This window comes from Mauremys reevesii, linkage group 21 (genome assembly GCF_016161935.1).
Source record: "Mauremys reevesii isolate NIE-2019 linkage group 21, ASM1616193v1, whole genome shotgun sequence".
Lineage (NCBI taxonomy): Eukaryota > Metazoa > Chordata > Testudines > Geoemydidae > Mauremys > Mauremys reevesii.
The window spans coordinates 6,056,204-6,074,069 of NC_052643.1; the positions used below are offsets into that span (position 1 = coordinate 6,056,204).

The window sequence follows — 17,866 nt, forward strand, 5'->3', positions numbered from 1 at the left end:
GTAATGAAAAAACAGAGCCATGTGGACAGGGCAATAATTCCAGTCTCTAGCGTAAGGTCAATTGAAAGAGCGAGAAAAAGCAGCTCATATATCAGGCTCCTGAAGACTGGAACTAACCACTGGAAGGTCTAGTTTCTTTCCCTCCATTGCTCTATTCTGTTCCTGTTTGAAATGAAGATGCTCAATCTTGGCTGTGTATTCATTTCTTTTGAATGATTATGGAGGAAGAGGGACGCTTAAGAATATAGATCACTGATCTGCATGGTTACTACCACGCTAGTTAATTATACCTATCCCGGGGGCTACAAATTGTTTATACTGATAAGGAATAATAAAGCCCATGTGCACAGGGAAAAGAAAAATTAATGATTCTAGATAATATGAGAAAAGAAAAGATTCTACCCTCAGTCAATCCCTCTTGGGATTAATACATTTCACAGCCTCCTTCTGCCTCTGACTCAGAAACATCATTAATTCTGGCAGGATGTGTAAAAAGAAAAAAAGGCTTTTATTCCACTTGGCCAACTTCTTAGTAGATAAGACACAATTCTATATTGGGATTTCATAGGAGAGTAATGGGGCAGGGACTGGCAATTCCCATTGCCTGCTAGCTACTAAAAAGGGGTTTTGCGATGAAAGCAGCTGTATTTGCTTGCCGTGAGGCAGTAACTGCCAATTGACAGGCAAATAATCTTGGAAAAGGCCCATGAGGCGCACACTGAGCCTGGGGCTAGGACTAGTCTCTGGGGGCAGGGAGAGATATTGCCATGTTCCCAGGTCTGGAACTGTTACACACACACAGGGCATTACTGTGCCATTCAGGTGAAATCCACCCTCCGTAGAGGGGCAGGTACAAGACATATGGATTACTTAAGTGCTACTTAAAACCTCAAACCAGTGGGCATGAGCTCAGGCTCTGAACCCACCCCCTCCCTAGGCTTCAGACCCTGAGCTCCAGCCTGAATCACAACGTCAAAGCGCTGGCTACACGGCTCTTTTTAGAGCACTAGCATGAGCCCAGCTAGCCCGAGCCTCTTGACCTGAGCTGGGAGGCTCACACCTGTGGGCTGTGTAGACATACCCATTGACCTAGGTGGGATTTAAGCTCTCCAGTGGGATTTAAGTCAAGCACATTAATAAGTGCTGTCCTGAACGGAGGCCTAGATGAGCCAAGCAGTCTCAGCACTGGATGTCTGACAGGTGATTTGCTTTCTGAGGACATCGTAGAAGCCAAGGTCCGGTCTGCTTTCTGGTGCCTTAACGATCCCATGCCCTTAAAGGTTTTGCCTTAACAGGGGTTTGTCCAGGTATCTTTGGGCAATATTTCCCCTCCTCGCCCACTGCTGGGCACTCTTTGCACTGCTGGTTGGCTGCATTGCAGTGTTTCTGTAATTTATAGTTTGTGAAGCTCATTGGGCTCCTCAGGATGATATCCATGCAAGGAATTATTTATGAGTACTATTACTGTTTGTAAAAACTACTCATTTAATGCCAACTGGCAAACCTGCCTAGCAAAGTAACATAACTATTAAGCCTAAATAAAATGTTTGAAACAGCCACTGAAAAAAATCATTCATTTTAACTTGAGTCCCCAGAGAAGGCACAGGTACCATTTTCCATCCCAGAGCAACACAAGCTTGCCATACCGGACCAGACCAGCAGTTCACACAGTTAGATTACCCCATCTCTGATAGTAGCTAGCATCAGAGCTTTCAGAGAAAGGCACAAAAGCCCAGAACACACAATTATGCAATAACCTACCCAATGGATGAAGTTTCTTCCTAAACCCAAGCCAGCTTGGCTTATGTTTTGAAGTATTAGGGCTGAGATCCATTATCAATTTTTACCCTCTCTAGTTTAACTGTGGATATACTTATTAATCATCTAGGAACATAGGAACCGCCATACAAGATCAGACCTGTGGTCTTTTAGTCCAGTATCCTGCCACTGACAGCAGCCAGAACCAGATGCATGTGCATAATCCTTCTTTTACTCCCATGAAGCTTCTGGCTTCAAATATCACCCTGGGCAGTTCCACAAGTTAATGAAGCATTTTTTAGCTAACTATTTCCTTTATCGGTTTTTAATTGTTTGTCTTTATTTCCTTGATCTTGTATTAGGAGAAAGGGTTATTAGGACCTCCGGACTCACCTCCTCTCTATGCCATTTTAATATATTTCCATCATGCCCCATCTCATTTACCCCCATCGTATGGTTGTCACAATCTTTTTAATGTCTCCTGATTTGGACGTCTTTCGCGTCTATGAATTTTCATCACGGTCCTCTGAAGCTCTTTACAACCCTTCGCACACATTCTATTCTTATACGGTCATGAAACTGCCAGTAAGACTGTATACAAAAAGGACTGCAAGATTGGGCCTTGTATTTATTATGCATGCGTCTTCAGAGTCCAGACCCAGATGGCTGCTCCATTCCTTCTGTGGCTTGCTGCTGCAATGTGCACTGGCAGGACGCATTGGCAATCTGCACTAAACACGTTCCTTTTAGTCCCACAAACAGCTCAGCTTTCATAATTCAATTAAAGGACTGAAAATCAATGGGCTGTGGGGGGGCTGCTACAAGATGTATTTATGATACTTAGATTTCTTTAGAATGGCAAACAACCTTTCACATGTTACTTAGCTATAGTACTGTGCAGTCTCATTGAGAGAGACCGCAGGGCTATTAACGGCTAATGAAAGCCTCAAAACATTACGGCCCCGACATTTTCAGGGCACTGAGGAGAAAAGAGTAAATCTGGGGCCAGATTCAGAACTCAGTTCTACCAGGGTAAACTCAGAGTGATTCTAATCAAGTCACTAGGATACAGTCTGGTGCTACAAAGACTAGAATTTGGCCTCTTGTATTTCAGGGACTGTGCACTTTAAATCGGAAGAGAAGTCCTGGCCCGCAGCTGTAAACAGAAAGGAAGCTGACCTCTTCCTCTCATGCTGGTTTAATCTGTTCCCACCTGCCAACACCTACTAATGAATGTTTGCCAGTGTAAAGCTCCTTACTTATTAGCTACATTCTGTGAGGGCAAATGTTAATTAATAAAATTGGCTAGGTAGGTGGAGGGATAAGCACACACTACTGACTCAACTCCAACATGCAATTTACATCAACTGATCAGAATGACTTGATTCTTTTTCTAAATTAAGAATAGAATCTATTAATAAACAAAACCACAATTGGTAACAAATTGACAGATGGTTTTATGCTCGATTTTAGGGAAAAATTACCATGAAAATAGCTGACGACAGTGGCATTTCAATGAGTTAAACGGGAGGGACGACTCATGGGATCGGATATAGTAACTACAGAGAGCGTCCAATAGAGGCGAAGCATCTTCTGCCAAGTTCACAGCGAAGCGTGGGCCGCTCACAGACTGATTCACCAGACAAATGTCACAGAACGTCAAGAGTGCTGTTTGCAGATGGAAGGCCAAATTCTGCTCTTGATTGCCCTGGTGTAAATATGAAGTAACTACTGAAGTCAGTGGAGTTACTCCAGGTTTACACCGGAGACAGCAGAATTAAATTCTGAACATATTTCAAAACTGTTTTGTAGGTTTCTATTTAGACTGCACCTCAGGAAGTAAATACTCTCAGCCACATACTGGCATAGAATGCACATAATCCAAGTGCTGTCGCCAGGAGGGGATCAATGGGGTAGAAACTATCCATGCTGACTCTTGCTTCTCTTCAAACCCACAGAGATGCTGCTCCACAGGCTCTCTGCAGTCAGAGCTGGGGAGGGGTATCCCAGGGCAGGGTGTAAGGCCTGGAGGTGCGGTCCATACATTTCAGCATGTCTACATCCTTCTATTGGTCCACAGACCAGGTTATTTCTGCTACTGATAGGAGCAGTCTGTATTGTGAGGCCAAGGAAGGGAACAATATGCAGGTACCCATCTGAAGGCCATGCAATGTGAGCTTTGTGCCTGTTGCCCTAATGAGGCCTGTGCATTGGGGTGGCCCAGCGAGGGTGTCCTGTTAGCTGTGTGCACTGGGGTAGCTCAGTTCGAATGTTCCATTTATGCATTAGGGTGGCCCAATGGATAACTTGTATCAGACTAATCTGTATCTCCTCCAGCTTAACGCAATCAGAGCCTTTCTTAAGGAGCTGTGTACACGGCTCCGCAACCACCACTAACTAGCATCTTTGTTGACTGTCTCAGCAAAGAGCCCAAGGACTGAATGAGCCCTGGAGACTAAACTGCTCACTTAACCCTAAAGGTTGTCCATCGAGGTCAGGCTGTGAAGCACAAAGGCAATGCCATGTGGCTGTGCTGTCCCTCTGTGGCTATTCTAGAGGACTTCGATCTCCAGAGCTGTTGGCATGATAACTTCTACCAGCACTAAATTAAAAAAAAAAAAAAAGTGATGGAAAAATAAATAAGAGTGTTAAATGTTTGGACTCTACCTTTTTCTTGAGCCATCTCCTTCAGGCAGAAGTAAATGACCCTTGCGCCCAGACTGAAGCCAATCAAAGTGACAGGTCGTTTGCCCTAGGGAACAAAGAGGCACAGGCACAAATGAGGATGGTATGGCTGTCAAACAATCTGCTAGACCTGGAAAGAAAGGGCTGGCCAGTGGGGGCACCTAGGCTCTGATCCAGCAAATCATGTAAGCATGTGCTGAATTTTAAGTACGTGAGCCGTCCCGTTGACTTCAGTGACATTACTGATGTTCTTAAAGTTAAACACAGTTACATTTAACTTAAAATTAAGTGCTTTGCTGGATAAGGGTCCAAATGCACTCTTCCTGCTTTATTAATATCAAGCTTCTCACACATCACCTAAGGAAGCTCCTTTAAATTGAATGGTCCATTTGCTATGCATTGCACCTTACCGCCACTATTTTAATTTCAAAGAATGCAAAGCCCCATATAACAATATGGAAATGAGTGAGGTGTTGGAACACATTTTCAAGGCAGGAAATCAAGTCCAACCCCAAGCCATTAATTTCAGGGCCGTAAAATACTGCTGCCATTTTCCTAGCAAGGAGAGAAACTTGTTTCCGCCTTACAAAAGCACTCTCTCTCTCGGGGCTCCCAACCACCAAGAAATGAAATGTAATGCCATCTTTGGCAGAGATGAAGAGGAAAAGGCAGTGCCATGCCTTTCCGATGCCTGCAGGGTTAATAGACCTGGCAGGTGAAATAGGCTCCCATGGCTTGTAACACTGCCAGCCAGCCAATTTTCTATGAAAAGGCAAACAGCGGGGTGGTATGCATATCTAGCTTCTATTAACAGATGATTTACCAGCTCTAGCCAAGAGGAGATATGGATGTGAGCAAGCTGGTTTAAACTTAATCCAGATAAACCAGAGCTAATGCTGGTTTGATGGGGAACCGTTTAGAGGATTCAGCTCCTTCTACTGAACATGTGTTGGACTTTGTTAAGGAGGTTCCCAACCTTGGGGATTTGTGGTGGTCTGTGTGACAGATATGGCAATTTTCTGCAATATCATTGGGAGATCTTATTTAATTAAATGTAAGAGTCTGTGGGGTCCATTGTATGAAATGAATGGTGTATTATTGTGGGCTGGGATTCTATGTAACCTCTCGAGGTGGGAGATGTGACAGATGCGAGTCCTGGGGGTTCAAAGGACTATTGTGAATAATGTGCCAGACAAGAATGGTCTTTTGGAACAGAAAATGTTAAAGGGATTTTCCTGGGGAATATCTATCTTGGGAGAGCTTAGTGCAAATTCCCTACCTCTGGTTATGCAGAACCCCAGCCTTTTGAAGCTATGCCTTGGGGAATGAACCACTGTCTGCTGTTCATGCATTACATGAGGCCAAGATCAAAGGCCCAAGATGCATACAGGAAAGACTGAACTAGTGGTTCTGGTTCTCAAACTGAGACTGTTCTGAACTTGTAGTCACGGGAAAAAAAACATCTCTGGGTTTTGAAAGACTGACACGTACCAGAGCCAAGGTGGGAGATGGGATGACCTGTGATAAGCTTTTTAGCATGCATGTATGTTTTTGTGTTGTTTTCATATGTTTTCTCTGCAATGTTTTCACCTTAAGAATAAATGTGATTGCTTATGAAGAACTGTGTGGTAACTTATAACTCTGAGCCATTATGCTAGTCATAGCCTTTGGAGAGAAAGCAAAGCGGAGAAGGTGGCTTGTTTAGGCACTCTATCTTGCTGGCAACTGTGTATAGGCAGGCAACTGTGCAGCGTGGAAAAATCCTGGTCAGGAGAGAGACACACCTGAGTCTCTAACAAGAGAGATAACAGCGGGGAGCCTGTTTTCACTTTCAGGTGACATTGTAAATAAGAAGCAGGTAGCATTATTTCCTGTAAATGTAAACAAACTTGTGTGTCTTAGTGATTGGCTGAACAAGAAGTAGGACTGAGTGGACTTGTAGTCTCTAAAGTTTTACATTGTTTTGTTATCGAGTGTAGGTATTTAAAAAAATAAATAAAGATAAAGAGATTGCATTACAGTACTTGTATGAGGTAAATTGAAAAACACTTTCTTTTATCTTTTTTACAGTGCAAATATTTGTAATAAAAATAATACTATAAAGTGAGCACTGAACACTTTGTATTCTGTGTTGCAACTGAAAACAATACATTTGAAAATGTAGAAAAACATCTCAAAATATTTATAATACATTTAAATTGGTATTCTATTATTGTTTAACAGCGTGATTAAAACTGCAATTAATCTCAACTATTTTTTTTAATCTCACGATTAATTGCAATTATTTTTTTAATTGTTTGACAGCCCTAATTTAAATTTAAAAAACCCAAACTGTTTCCGAAAGTCACCAAATGAAATAAAAATTTCAAATGGAAACGCAAGGAAAATTTTTCATTTTGGTTTGCTCTGAAATTTCCCATTGGAAAAGCAACATTTTCCTGCAAAATAATTGATGAAGCCCTATTTTTGGCAGAAATTTTTTTGGTCAAATATTATTTCAAGCAGCATTAGCTGGAAGGGTGTATGGCTGCTACTTGTGGGGTCATCATGAAAATATGATGTGGGCATCCTACTTCAATGAGCAAGATTTTACCTTAAATACATTTAATAGGATTTTCTATCAAATCAAGCAGGGAGGGATTTTAACAGTCAGAAGTGCCTTCTCCTTGGGGTAAACACACATCAGGTATAATAGGGTTCAGAAACATCCTGTTAACCAGTTTTAGGTTCTCCAGCACAGCAGGATTTTGTGCTTTAACCATAACTAAAGCTAAAAGACAATGTCACATGCCCTTGGGCAAATCTTTACTTCAAACCAGGCCTTTATTATTGCCTTTTGGGCACTGTGTTTTTATTAGAAATCAACTCTGCTGGCTTACATTCCTGTTTCACGCAGTTATATGACATTCTGGTGTTTGGCTATGTCTCCCTTTACCTCTCGGCCCTGAATAGCTCATCTACAATAGATACTGAACTAGCGTAGCTGTAAGATGAACGCAGAGATCAGCCTGTACTCATAGCAAATAATGGCAGGACCTGGGCAGAAGTTTAATTTCAAGTTTGTCAGCTGTGGATGAAGACGACGACTTGGCAGGAAGGCTGGTTTTACTGAGCTGTTTCTTTCAGTGCCAATCCATCCCATGTGTCTATTTGGCTGCTTTTTCTTTTCTTCTTGTTTGTTCTGGCCTTAGGCTCTTCTGCTTCCCCATCTCCTTTGGATTTATGTTCTGAATCTTATTCCTTCACAACCTGTTGCTTCATCCACTATCCCCCTCCCCTCCATTTTGTGTCTGCATTTCTGTTTCTTTCCCTCTCCACCTCCCATTTTATTTTCCTCTTTTCCCTTGACTTTTACTCCAGGGCGTCCAGCAGGAGCTGACAATCACTCAACATAATTGTGCCTTGGCTCCTACAAAGCACTTTTCTGGAGGAGACAACATCCATCTGACTCTGACTAATACCCTGCAACCCCAGCCAGTTCTATGCCACTGCCTCAGTGCCATGAGGAAGCAGGGATCATTGTGCGAGAACTTTTTGCTTGGGTGCCCAATAGAAATGGGGGCTAGTTGAGGAGAATTCAGGCTAACAGGACCTGTGCCCAATTTAATTCCTCTTGGCAAAAGATGGCTGCCTCTAGAATAAGCCAGTTCTTTACTTCCCCCCTCCCCTCCACGGTTGGTTTTGCAAATAATGATTTTAGAATGAAGCCTGGTGAATTTCCGGGCTTGTGTCAGTTTGGGATTAGTAAGGAAGTAAGACCCAGTGTCTTCACTGGAATGACTTCAGATTTATACCAACACAGCTCACAGCAGAATTTGGTCCTTGCTGCATGTAGGTGCTATGCAATCTTCCCTCGCCCCACTCTGCTGATGCCTCCTACCTCTTGATGGGTATTTCAGCTGTCTGTCTTTTCTCTTCCTTTCTCCCACTCCTCATCCTCTGCTTTCACTCCCCCACTGTCGAGCTCGGCCAAGTGGACAAATCACACCAATTTGCATTTCTGACTTGGATTAGACCTGAATCCAGGTCTCTGGCAGTGAAAAGCTAGATTTGTTATTACCCCAGTGTGTCACCAAGCTTCCTGGATTAAATGGGGGCGTGACAAAAAAAAAAATCGATGCCATAGTATGTCTCATGTTAAACTTCCCCTGCAATTATCAGAGGGGGTAGCCATGTTAGTCTGGATCAGTAAAAAGTGACAGAGTCCTGTGGCACCTTATAGGCTAACAGTCTTTGTCGCTTTTTCTCTGCAATGATTTTGTTTGTTGCCCTTCAGTACTGGACTCTGCCTGTAAGCCCTGTGTGCAAGTATAACCCACACACTTCCTGGGTGTGGTGTTCTGTCCCATCTAGTGGCACCGAGACCACTTAGGAGAGAGAGAAAGCAATTAATAAGTCTGCTCTACAGCCTTAGCTAACAACCAGTTGGCTTTTAGCTCATGCGGTAGAGGCTCATGCACTAAGCTCCAGAGGTCCTTGGTTTGATCCCGACGACCGGGTCTGTCGGCCTTACACAGGGAATGGTGCATAAGCATTTCAAAGGACTGCTACAATCTCTTTCTCTATTAGATTGATTGCTGCCTGACCTCTTCTGCATTTAGCAAAGGTTTGGGTTAAATTAAACCAACATTTGCAGGCAGCCTCTCATCAACCCATGTTCTCCCCCATTCCTGCATGGAAGAGTGAGATATATGCTGGTTTCCCTCGTGCCTCAATTTTGCATTCTTCAGCTTGTTATTCATTTTCTTCCCCGTGGACAAATACCACCTGTTTGACTAGCATGCTGTAAAACATCAGACCCCGGAGCTTCCCCAAGATATCAGTCCTTCCAGCTGTAATAACTGGAGCCATTTTTTGCCCCCTCAACCAATTACCTGCTGTCGACTGAGCAATATCTGTGCCAGATGTTTGCCCACTTCAGCTGATCGATTCAGGCACACTCCCCAAGGGTTGTCAATGACACTGGCAACAGTAAGAAGTGAAGCCGGCCATGTCAGGGCTGTCACTATGCCTGAGAGGTACAAAGCAAACGGGAAATCAAAGTTACAAATCTGGGCAGCTCTGGGACAATTTCAAAAGTCAGATGGTTTGCTAGAGTAAAAACACTGCATCTTTGTCACTGTCAACTTTTCTTTCCCAAGATTGATTTAAGGCGTGTTTTGCAAAATTAAAAAGAAGACAGACTCTGTTAACTGTCATGTACACAGGAAGATGCACTGCATTCAGGTGTAATGCATGGATGTAATGTGCTCAAGCAAAATAGGAGAAACCTAATGTGTTCAGATGTAAATTGGCCAGGTACAACACGGGGAATACAGTGCATGAGGTTATAATGCATTGTCATCTGCATAGGAATGTTGGATATGATGTGTCCAGGTATAATGCATGGACGGTGTGTGCACATGCAGAACACAGGGAATACAGTGTATTCAGGTATAATGCAAAGATACAGTGTGCACAAGCAGAACATGTGCACTAAATGCTTTGTAATGTTGGGACAGATGTAACGGAAGCAGGCAGGCATCCCGTATGGATGCACTTCGCACATGTGGAAGCTGTGGATGAAGCATGCAATGCAATGCAATATGGATAGTCTTTTGTGCAAGTTGTATCCAAAACTCCTTAAAGAGTAAAATTGCGTAGATAAGAGTTACAATAATAAATAGCAGAGGGAAAGAAACACCGAGGCACACAGGTAATGGAGGAAAGACGTTTTGAGCTGAGATTTGAAATGCCATGACAAACTGATGAGGTGGAATGATCCAGGAAGGCTGTTCCACACGACAGGAGCTGCTAAAGAGCAGGCTCTCACGCTGACCCTGGGGAGATTGTTTGAAAGAAAGGCGGGTTGCTCTGGAATAGTTTGACTTCAATCCTGCTTATGGATGGGCTTCACTTTGCCCATGGGGAGTACTTCCTTTGAAGTCAACGGGACAACTACAGAGCGTAAAATGAAGCAGGTGCATAAATCTTTGCAGGACTAGGGTCAGTCCATGTAAGGTTTGCAAGTGACACTGCTTCTCGGATAATCAACAAATGAATAGGAAAAATTCACCTATTTGGGGGAAGGTCTCCAAACAAATACAAATGCTGAAACCAGCAGATTCTGCACCCAATCAGCCTCGGTGTAACTCAGATTCTTACCTGATAATACAGTGAACTTCAGGGCTTCCTGAGCCATCATGTTCACAAAACCATTTAGCAGTGAATCCAGAGCGTTGCCCAACTCCATCAGGTACTTGGATTCCCAGGCCAGACAGTACTGCTCACTGGACTGCACCATGCTGCTCCATGGAGCTGTGAAACTGCCTAAGAAACGATGGGAACACAAAGAATTCAGTTTCACAGGAGGAAAAACAATTATTAACTGGCCACAGGAGTCAAACAAGGAGCCAGTAAAGGAGCGAGTGATAATGTCAACCTGCAGAATACTTTAATCTGCTCAACTATTCAGGGATCATATTTTGAAATGCTATTAATGATGGACACGTCTTCATAAGTCCTTCATTTCAACTGGATTTCTTGTTGGTAAAAGATGGATTGACAGCACTGGAGACTGAAAGCTTTTGTTTGCCAAAAGAACAGCTCCAGCTACCCCAAGCTGCTCTGCCAATGAGTTTTAACCCAGTATGGAGGGACCACCTCCAGGTTCAGTCTCCCTGGCCCATTCATGCCTTGACTGCTGTGAAATCTGCCCAAAAGGGATCAATTAGTGCTAATTATGATGGGAGTTAAGGACCTTCCTCCCCTCACCAAAGATCAGACTAAATCCTATAGTTCATACTGTGTCCTCATTTAGGCCAAATTTGGGCTGACCTCACATGACATACAGCCCAAAGTAGTTGAAGGAACATAGCAGGATTTTGCCCATAGTGTTTTCAAATGCATTTGTTAGTCATTTCTGATGAGAAGGTGATGAGTGGAGACAGTTTCCATGAGATTTTGATGAGAACAGAGGATACTTACTATCTTGCAAGAGGTGCTAAGGATCTTGTCAGATCCCTTCCTATGCTCCTAATCATTTTTGCTGCAATTCTGGGGCTCTTTTCCTTTTCAAAAAAGGACTTAAATCTGCCACCTCACTGTGAATGTCCTAAGTGCTATGCTGTGGTATATTATCCTCCTGGTACTTGGGTTTTGCAGGCTTAGACTGAATTAATGGATCTGTCTGAAAGTGAGAATGAAGACCATTTAGAGACCCAGACCATGTGTTTACTACCCCTTTTTCTTTGGCTTAGTTTTTCTTAGATGCAAATCAAGAGCAGTAGCAATTTCTGTCAGCACAATATTTTTTGCTGCCAGCTGAGTGGAAAAGTCTGGGCTAGGTGGTCAGGAGGGGACGCCAGCAACTCTAATACATGTCAGCTAAACTGTAAAGAGGAATAATATAATTTAGCCTCCTAAAATTCTAAGGTCACCTATTCCTTGTTCCCTCACTGAACAATACACAGCACACTGAGGCAGCCACAGAATAAGTACACCGTTAGCAGAAGCCATGCAAGCTTCCACCACAATATCCTACCAACATGCCTCAATCTTGACTAGAAGGGACCATACTTAGTGACGGAGGTACAGTAGAACCTCAGAGTTATGAATTGACCAGTCAATCACACACCTCATTTGGACCTGGAAGTATGCAATCAGGTAGCAGCAGAGTGTTAAATGTAAACTACTAAAAAATAAAGGGAAAGTTTAAAAAAAAAAATTGACAAGGTGAGGAAACTGTTTCTGTGCTTGTTTCATTTAAATTAAGATGGTTAAAAGCAACATTCTTCCGCATAGTAAAGTTTCACAGCTGTATTAAGTCAATGTTCAGTTGTAAACTTTTGAAAGAACAACCACAATGTTTTGTTCAGAGTTACGAACGTTTCAGAATTACGAACCACCTCCATTTCTGAGGTGTTCGTAACTCTGAGATTCTACTGTAATTCAGTCTTAATGGCCCATTCATTCCTGGCTTCTCTGCCGAAACAGCCCTCGAAGGGCAAACGGTGTAAACTGAAATTGTTCTGTCATGTGGACAATAGTGACCTGGAAAGAGACCACCAGTTCATTTCATATAGACCACCCAAAGCTGTTAGATGGAGGGAGACTGAGTAGTTTAAATCCAATCGCTATATAAAGTGTATGATGAGGTACTTTTTATACCATAAACCAAACAAACTCCTTGTTGCTGTGACTAACCGTGACTGAAAGCTGGTACAATACGTGCCATCTGGCTCTGCTACACTCCTATAGCATATGTATTTTACTGAGCATGACTGGCATGCTACTTTACTGTCACACAATCGGAAACAATGGAGTCTGGCCTCTTGTACATGAGGAGGGGGACAGAAAGCTGGACTGAGGAAGGATAGTTCAATGGTAAGGAAGATTCAGGAGACCATAGTTCACTACTCTGCTCTGCCACAGACTTCCTGAGTGATCTTGGATGCATCTCTTAGGGTTGGGATTTGAAAGTATTTGGATGCCCAAAGATGTAGTTAGGTGCCTAGGTGCTTTTGAAAATCGCATTAGGCACCTCTCTGCATGTTTAGGCATCTAAACACCTTAAAAAATCTGGCCCTTAGTCTCTCTGCCTCAGATGCCCAGTGGGGACAATAGCACTTCCCTATCTCGCGGGGGGTTGTGAGGATAAATATATTGAAGGACTGTGAGGCTCTCAGGCCTGGTCTACACTTAAAACTTACATTGACATAGCTATAAAACGCTCCAGGGTACGAAGAATCCATACCCCTGAGTGCTGTAGCTATGCTGACCCTCCCCGCAGTGTAGACATGGCTAGGTTGGTGGATCGCTCGGGGAGGCGGAGAAACGGAAAACCCCCCTTCATTGCTGTAGTCTGAGTCTACACTTTGGCTCTGTAGCCATGCAGCTGTCGCGTCTGTAGTGTGAAGAGGGTCCCAGATACTACGATGATGGGGATCATATAAATACTTAAGATAGACAGATAAAACCATTAAAGGAGGCAACTGAAGGGTTGTTTTAGTTCTGCTGTTTTAAACAGTGTATCATGTTTCTAGTTATGGAAACTCCCTCTCCAATTCAGATCCTCTGTAACTCTCATTTTAAGGGCAAAGTGAGACCGAGAAAGATTAAACAACTACCAAAAGGCACACAGTGACTTCGTAACAGCCCCCTGATAATGCTCCAGTCCCAGAAAATTTGGAAACCTTTGTGTGGTATCAATAAGAGAACAACATGATGGGAAAGCAGAGGTTTTAAAACGCCAGATTCTGATGGGAGAATGGATGTAACAAGAAATGGCTGACAGAAAATGTCTTTATAGTATTAATGATATAGAATATTTGTTATTATATGCCTCAATGGAATGTACTGGCAGCCATTCAATAGGATCTCTGAACATATTAACAGCAGGTGCTTGACATATTTCATATGACAAGTTACAACTGTGACTGTATTTGAAACTACAATATAATATTACAACTTTTCAGAGGTTGCAGGCTATTAGCTCACCCCTTCAGCACTGTATGTAATATTGTTTACTTGACTGAGCCTTCTTGCCAATAAACCTCTTTAGCTGGCAGAGCCTGGGAGAGAAAAAGAAACTGCATTCTATTAATTGCCTGTGGATAAATACGAGGCACAAAAAAAGCTCCAATAATTGGTGAAAGCACTTTGTGCCAGGTACTAGGCATCATCCCCGCAAGTCAGATCATCTCTAGCAAACACACACGCAGGATATATTAATAGAAACACTTCCCTTTTTTGTATAACCATCTCTACTAGCAGTTTGCTGCGCTTTACCCTCTCTCTTTTCTGCATGAGGCTACAGTCTGCGTTTTAAAGGGGGGTGGGGGAACCCTCAGACTGCTTAAATGTCATCTCTGCCAGTAAGGGCACATGAGAACAGCTGGAAAGACATGGTAGCCCAGATAAACTATATGCACTCTGATTTACAAGTGTAAAGGCTGATGGTCCTAGGAACAGAGCTGAGGTAACCCCCCCTCCCCTATATTAAACACTGCTCCCCTTTCAGAATATTCAACACTTGATGGAGAAAACCTTTTAACTGGTAACTAAACTCTGTTCTACTGCAGTTGAGGGAAGGGGAGCAGAGGAAGCTCTATTTGACAGTTCATCGCTGGAGTGCACTACCATTAATAGAAGGCTTCAGGTTCCAAAGAATGTCAGCTGGTATGTTAGTTTTTGTGATGTGAACCCCTCTCCAGAGAAACTGGACTGAGGTCTCCAGAGTCACTGCACATTGTGCCGAACATCAGGCTACCCAACAGCCATCACGACTTTCAGTTACTATCAACATTGGATGGACTTGACATGATGATCCAGAGATGAAACTCCACAATTTCTATTCCAAAACTCCAGCGCCATCCAATGCTCCCTTTTACATTTTGAACCTATTCACACTAGCCTAAGCAGATGGGGATTAAAAATTCCAACACATCAGCCTGTTCCTGCTATATTTCATGGCTTACATATAAACACTACTTCCCATCTTTGACAATACAAATACGGCTTTCCAAAATTCTGTCTAGGATTTCTTGTCCTGCTCTTACCGTATTTGCCAGTACACAACCAGCCAGTGATGGCTATGGTGATATGAAGTTGTTTCCCTTCAGTTAAAGGGAGGAATTCGAACTCTTCGATGGCTCCCACTCGTTTCTTCATCTTGTAGCCTGCATGTATTGAAATCACAGAGTAATGGTAGGGGCTGCCAACAGCAGAAATTAATAACAAATTCTTAACGCTTTGCTTGGGTGATCGGATGGGATGGCAGCAGAAGGCATTATCTGCTATAATTAATAACTGTCCTCTATTAAACCATAGTTCTTAAAGCTAGAACTGAAAAGGTTTCCATTTAGTGTAGCTAGCTACAATCCCAAAGGTAACTTGTCAGCGTGAGGGTGTCTTGTCTACAGTGTCTAACCCAGTTGCCATTAACCCAGGGGAAAATGCTGCATTGTCACTAGGATGCGGCACAATTAATAGATTCATAGATTCTAGGGCTGGAAGGGACCTCAAGAGGTCATCGAGTCCAGTCCCCTGCCCTCATGGCAGGACCAAATACTGTCTAGACCATCCGTGATAGATGGTCCATATATCTAACTCAGGCTCGAGAAGAGGGCCAGCGCAGGGCTATGAAGATCAGGGACTGCTGGAGAACCAGAGGTTGAGTTCTGCTGCTGTACAAGTAGACTGTTTAGTCCACAATTCCCTTTGCAGACCTCACACTCTCAAGCTCAGCCATTAGTACCTGACTTTGCATACACTACTCCCTGGCTTGGTGGTTCAGAATCTAAATCTGTTCTCTTACCGGTAAGGCCAGCTCCCGCTGCTCCAAAGAGCGATGCCATGACAGCGATTCCCGCTGTTGACCCTAAAGCTGCTGCCCCAGCACTTCCAATGATGGTTGCAGCTCCAGCAGCAACGAGAGGGGCAGCAAGACCCCCCGTCAAACCTAGAGGTGCAGCAAGTGAGAATTTCAGTGCATGATCGTGGTGGAAGACAAACAGATTGTCATGTCTTTGTGCTGTGTCAGCAGAAGGGATAACTTCCTATTGTGAGAACAGCTAACAAGCACCAGGGAGTGAGCTAACCCACCACATCCCATGGAAGAACCTGAACGAGAAGCTAGAAGGGATCATCTTCCCCTCAGAAATCCAGTCTGGTCTTCCCCACACTGCTCCATCAACAAACCCAACCCTGATTTTCAGAGACCCTCCCCACTTGCTGAGTCTCCAGCCTGGATTGTCTTCTCATTATCACCAGTATAAATGAGGATTAACTCCACGGAAGTCAAAGGAGAAACATCAGTGTAAGTGAATGTAAATTCCAGCCATCTCTTATTAGAAAGTCCTGGGCCAATCCCACATTATCCTGATTTTGGAGAGTCTAGAGAAGATTATGTGTCTGATTCTCTCTAACACCAGGGTAAAGGAGGAGAAATAAGTTTAAAGAGCCAGATCCTCAGCAGGTGTGAATCTGTGTAGCTCCATTAAACCCAGGGGAGCTACATCAATTTACATCAGCTGAGGAACTGGCCATATGCTTGTATACATCTGAATCACCAAACAATTCTGCCTAATAGACCATCTGAGCGATTGAGCTCAAGTTTGTCCTGGAAAATCACCTTCTGAAGGCTGAAAAGTACATTTACTCCCATCTTCTGCATCTTGCAGATCAACAGTAACTCCCCAGAAGTCATTGGAGTCACATTACCTTACTACTGGCCTGCAGCGGCGGCTCCAGGCACCAGTGCTCCAAGTGCGTGCCTGGGGCGGCAAGCCGCGGGGGGCGCCCTGCCGGTCCCTGCGAGGGCGGCAGTCAGGCAGCCTTTGGCGGCGTGCCTGTGGGAGGTCCGCCGGTCCTGTGGATTCAGCGGCAATTCGGTGGCGGGTACGCCGGATCCATGGGACCGGCGGACCTCCTGCAGGCAAGCTGTCAAATCTGCCGGACCTGGGACCTCCCGCAGGCACGACGCCGAAGGCAGCCTGCCTGCCGTGCTTGGGGCGGCAAAAAAGCTAGAGCCGTCCCTGCTGGCCTGAGAAGAAAAATTAAGTTTGACTGCCCCTAACCCCATAGGTTTTGTTTTTGCAAAGCCCATAAGAATCTTCCTGGCTTTTGGAGTTTTCCTTGTATCTGATTTGAACTATTACCTGGAACATGACAACATTACAAGCAATGAACGTGTTAAAATTAGAACTAGGGCGAAGATGGAAGCACAGCTGCTGTTGCTCAATGAATCATTTCAGAACTCCCACTCTGCTCTTGCCACCATCTGTGTAACCCAGTCAGGTCCCAGAAACTGCAGGGCAGCCTCACCGATGACGGTTCCGCCCCCTACTGTTGCCAAGCCAATCATCAAGTATCTCCTCAATTTCCGTTTCCTTTCTTTCTTTCTTCTTGATGCTTCTGCAGTTCTGGGTGGGAATAAAAATCATGAGCGCTGACATGAAAGCCTGACGGATAACACCACGACACCCAGATCTGTTTGTGCTCCCCTGATTCACAGCATAGAATTCCACTACTGGGAACAGTAAACACTGTCATGCAGGTGTGCATTACGGCCACACACTTAAGTTTTATGACCACAAAAATAAAGCCACAGATTTAAACTGAAACAAGGTAACTGACGACAAACCCCAACACAGTGACTCACCTGGAAAATCCATCCTAACACAGGAATGCAGCTTGTACAATGAGAAAAACAAGCACTTAAACATCCATATATTGCTTATATGCACGGAATAGTGACCAACAAGCTCTCTTGAAGTTTGCAGAATATGAAACACCTTTTTTATAGTACTGTGCAGATTATGCCATTCAAAAATGTTTCACTGAACAAGATGGGGCCCTGCAGATGAAACATGAGGGTGGGATGGCTTAGGGATTGCTATTATGGGCTAGAGAGCCTTTCACTTCTAGGTCACAGGTTTGCATC

At 43.8% G+C, this 17,866-nt stretch overlaps 1 protein-coding gene across 4 annotated transcripts in view; it reads right to left on the reverse strand.

The window, feature by feature from the left end:
• TMCO4 (transmembrane and coiled-coil domains 4) overlaps positions 1–17,866 on the reverse strand; it is an 85,065-nt gene that overhangs the window by 33,073 nt on the left and 34,126 nt on the right. For all 4 annotated transcript variants that reach the window (XM_039508820.1, XM_039508822.1, XM_039508821.1 and 1 more), the window contains 6 exons: positions 17,248–17,345; positions 15,740–15,883; positions 14,982–15,101; positions 10,588–10,752; positions 9,318–9,454; positions 4,426–4,510 (listed from right to left, as the gene is read on the reverse strand). In XM_039508820.1, coding sequence (XP_039364754.1) covers positions 4,426–4,510; positions 9,318–9,454; positions 10,588–10,752; positions 14,982–15,101; positions 15,740–15,883; positions 17,248–17,345 — 749 coding nt within the window. The remainder of the gene's footprint in view (positions 1–4,425; positions 4,511–9,317; positions 9,455–10,587; positions 10,753–14,981; positions 15,102–15,739; positions 15,884–17,247; positions 17,346–17,866) is intronic.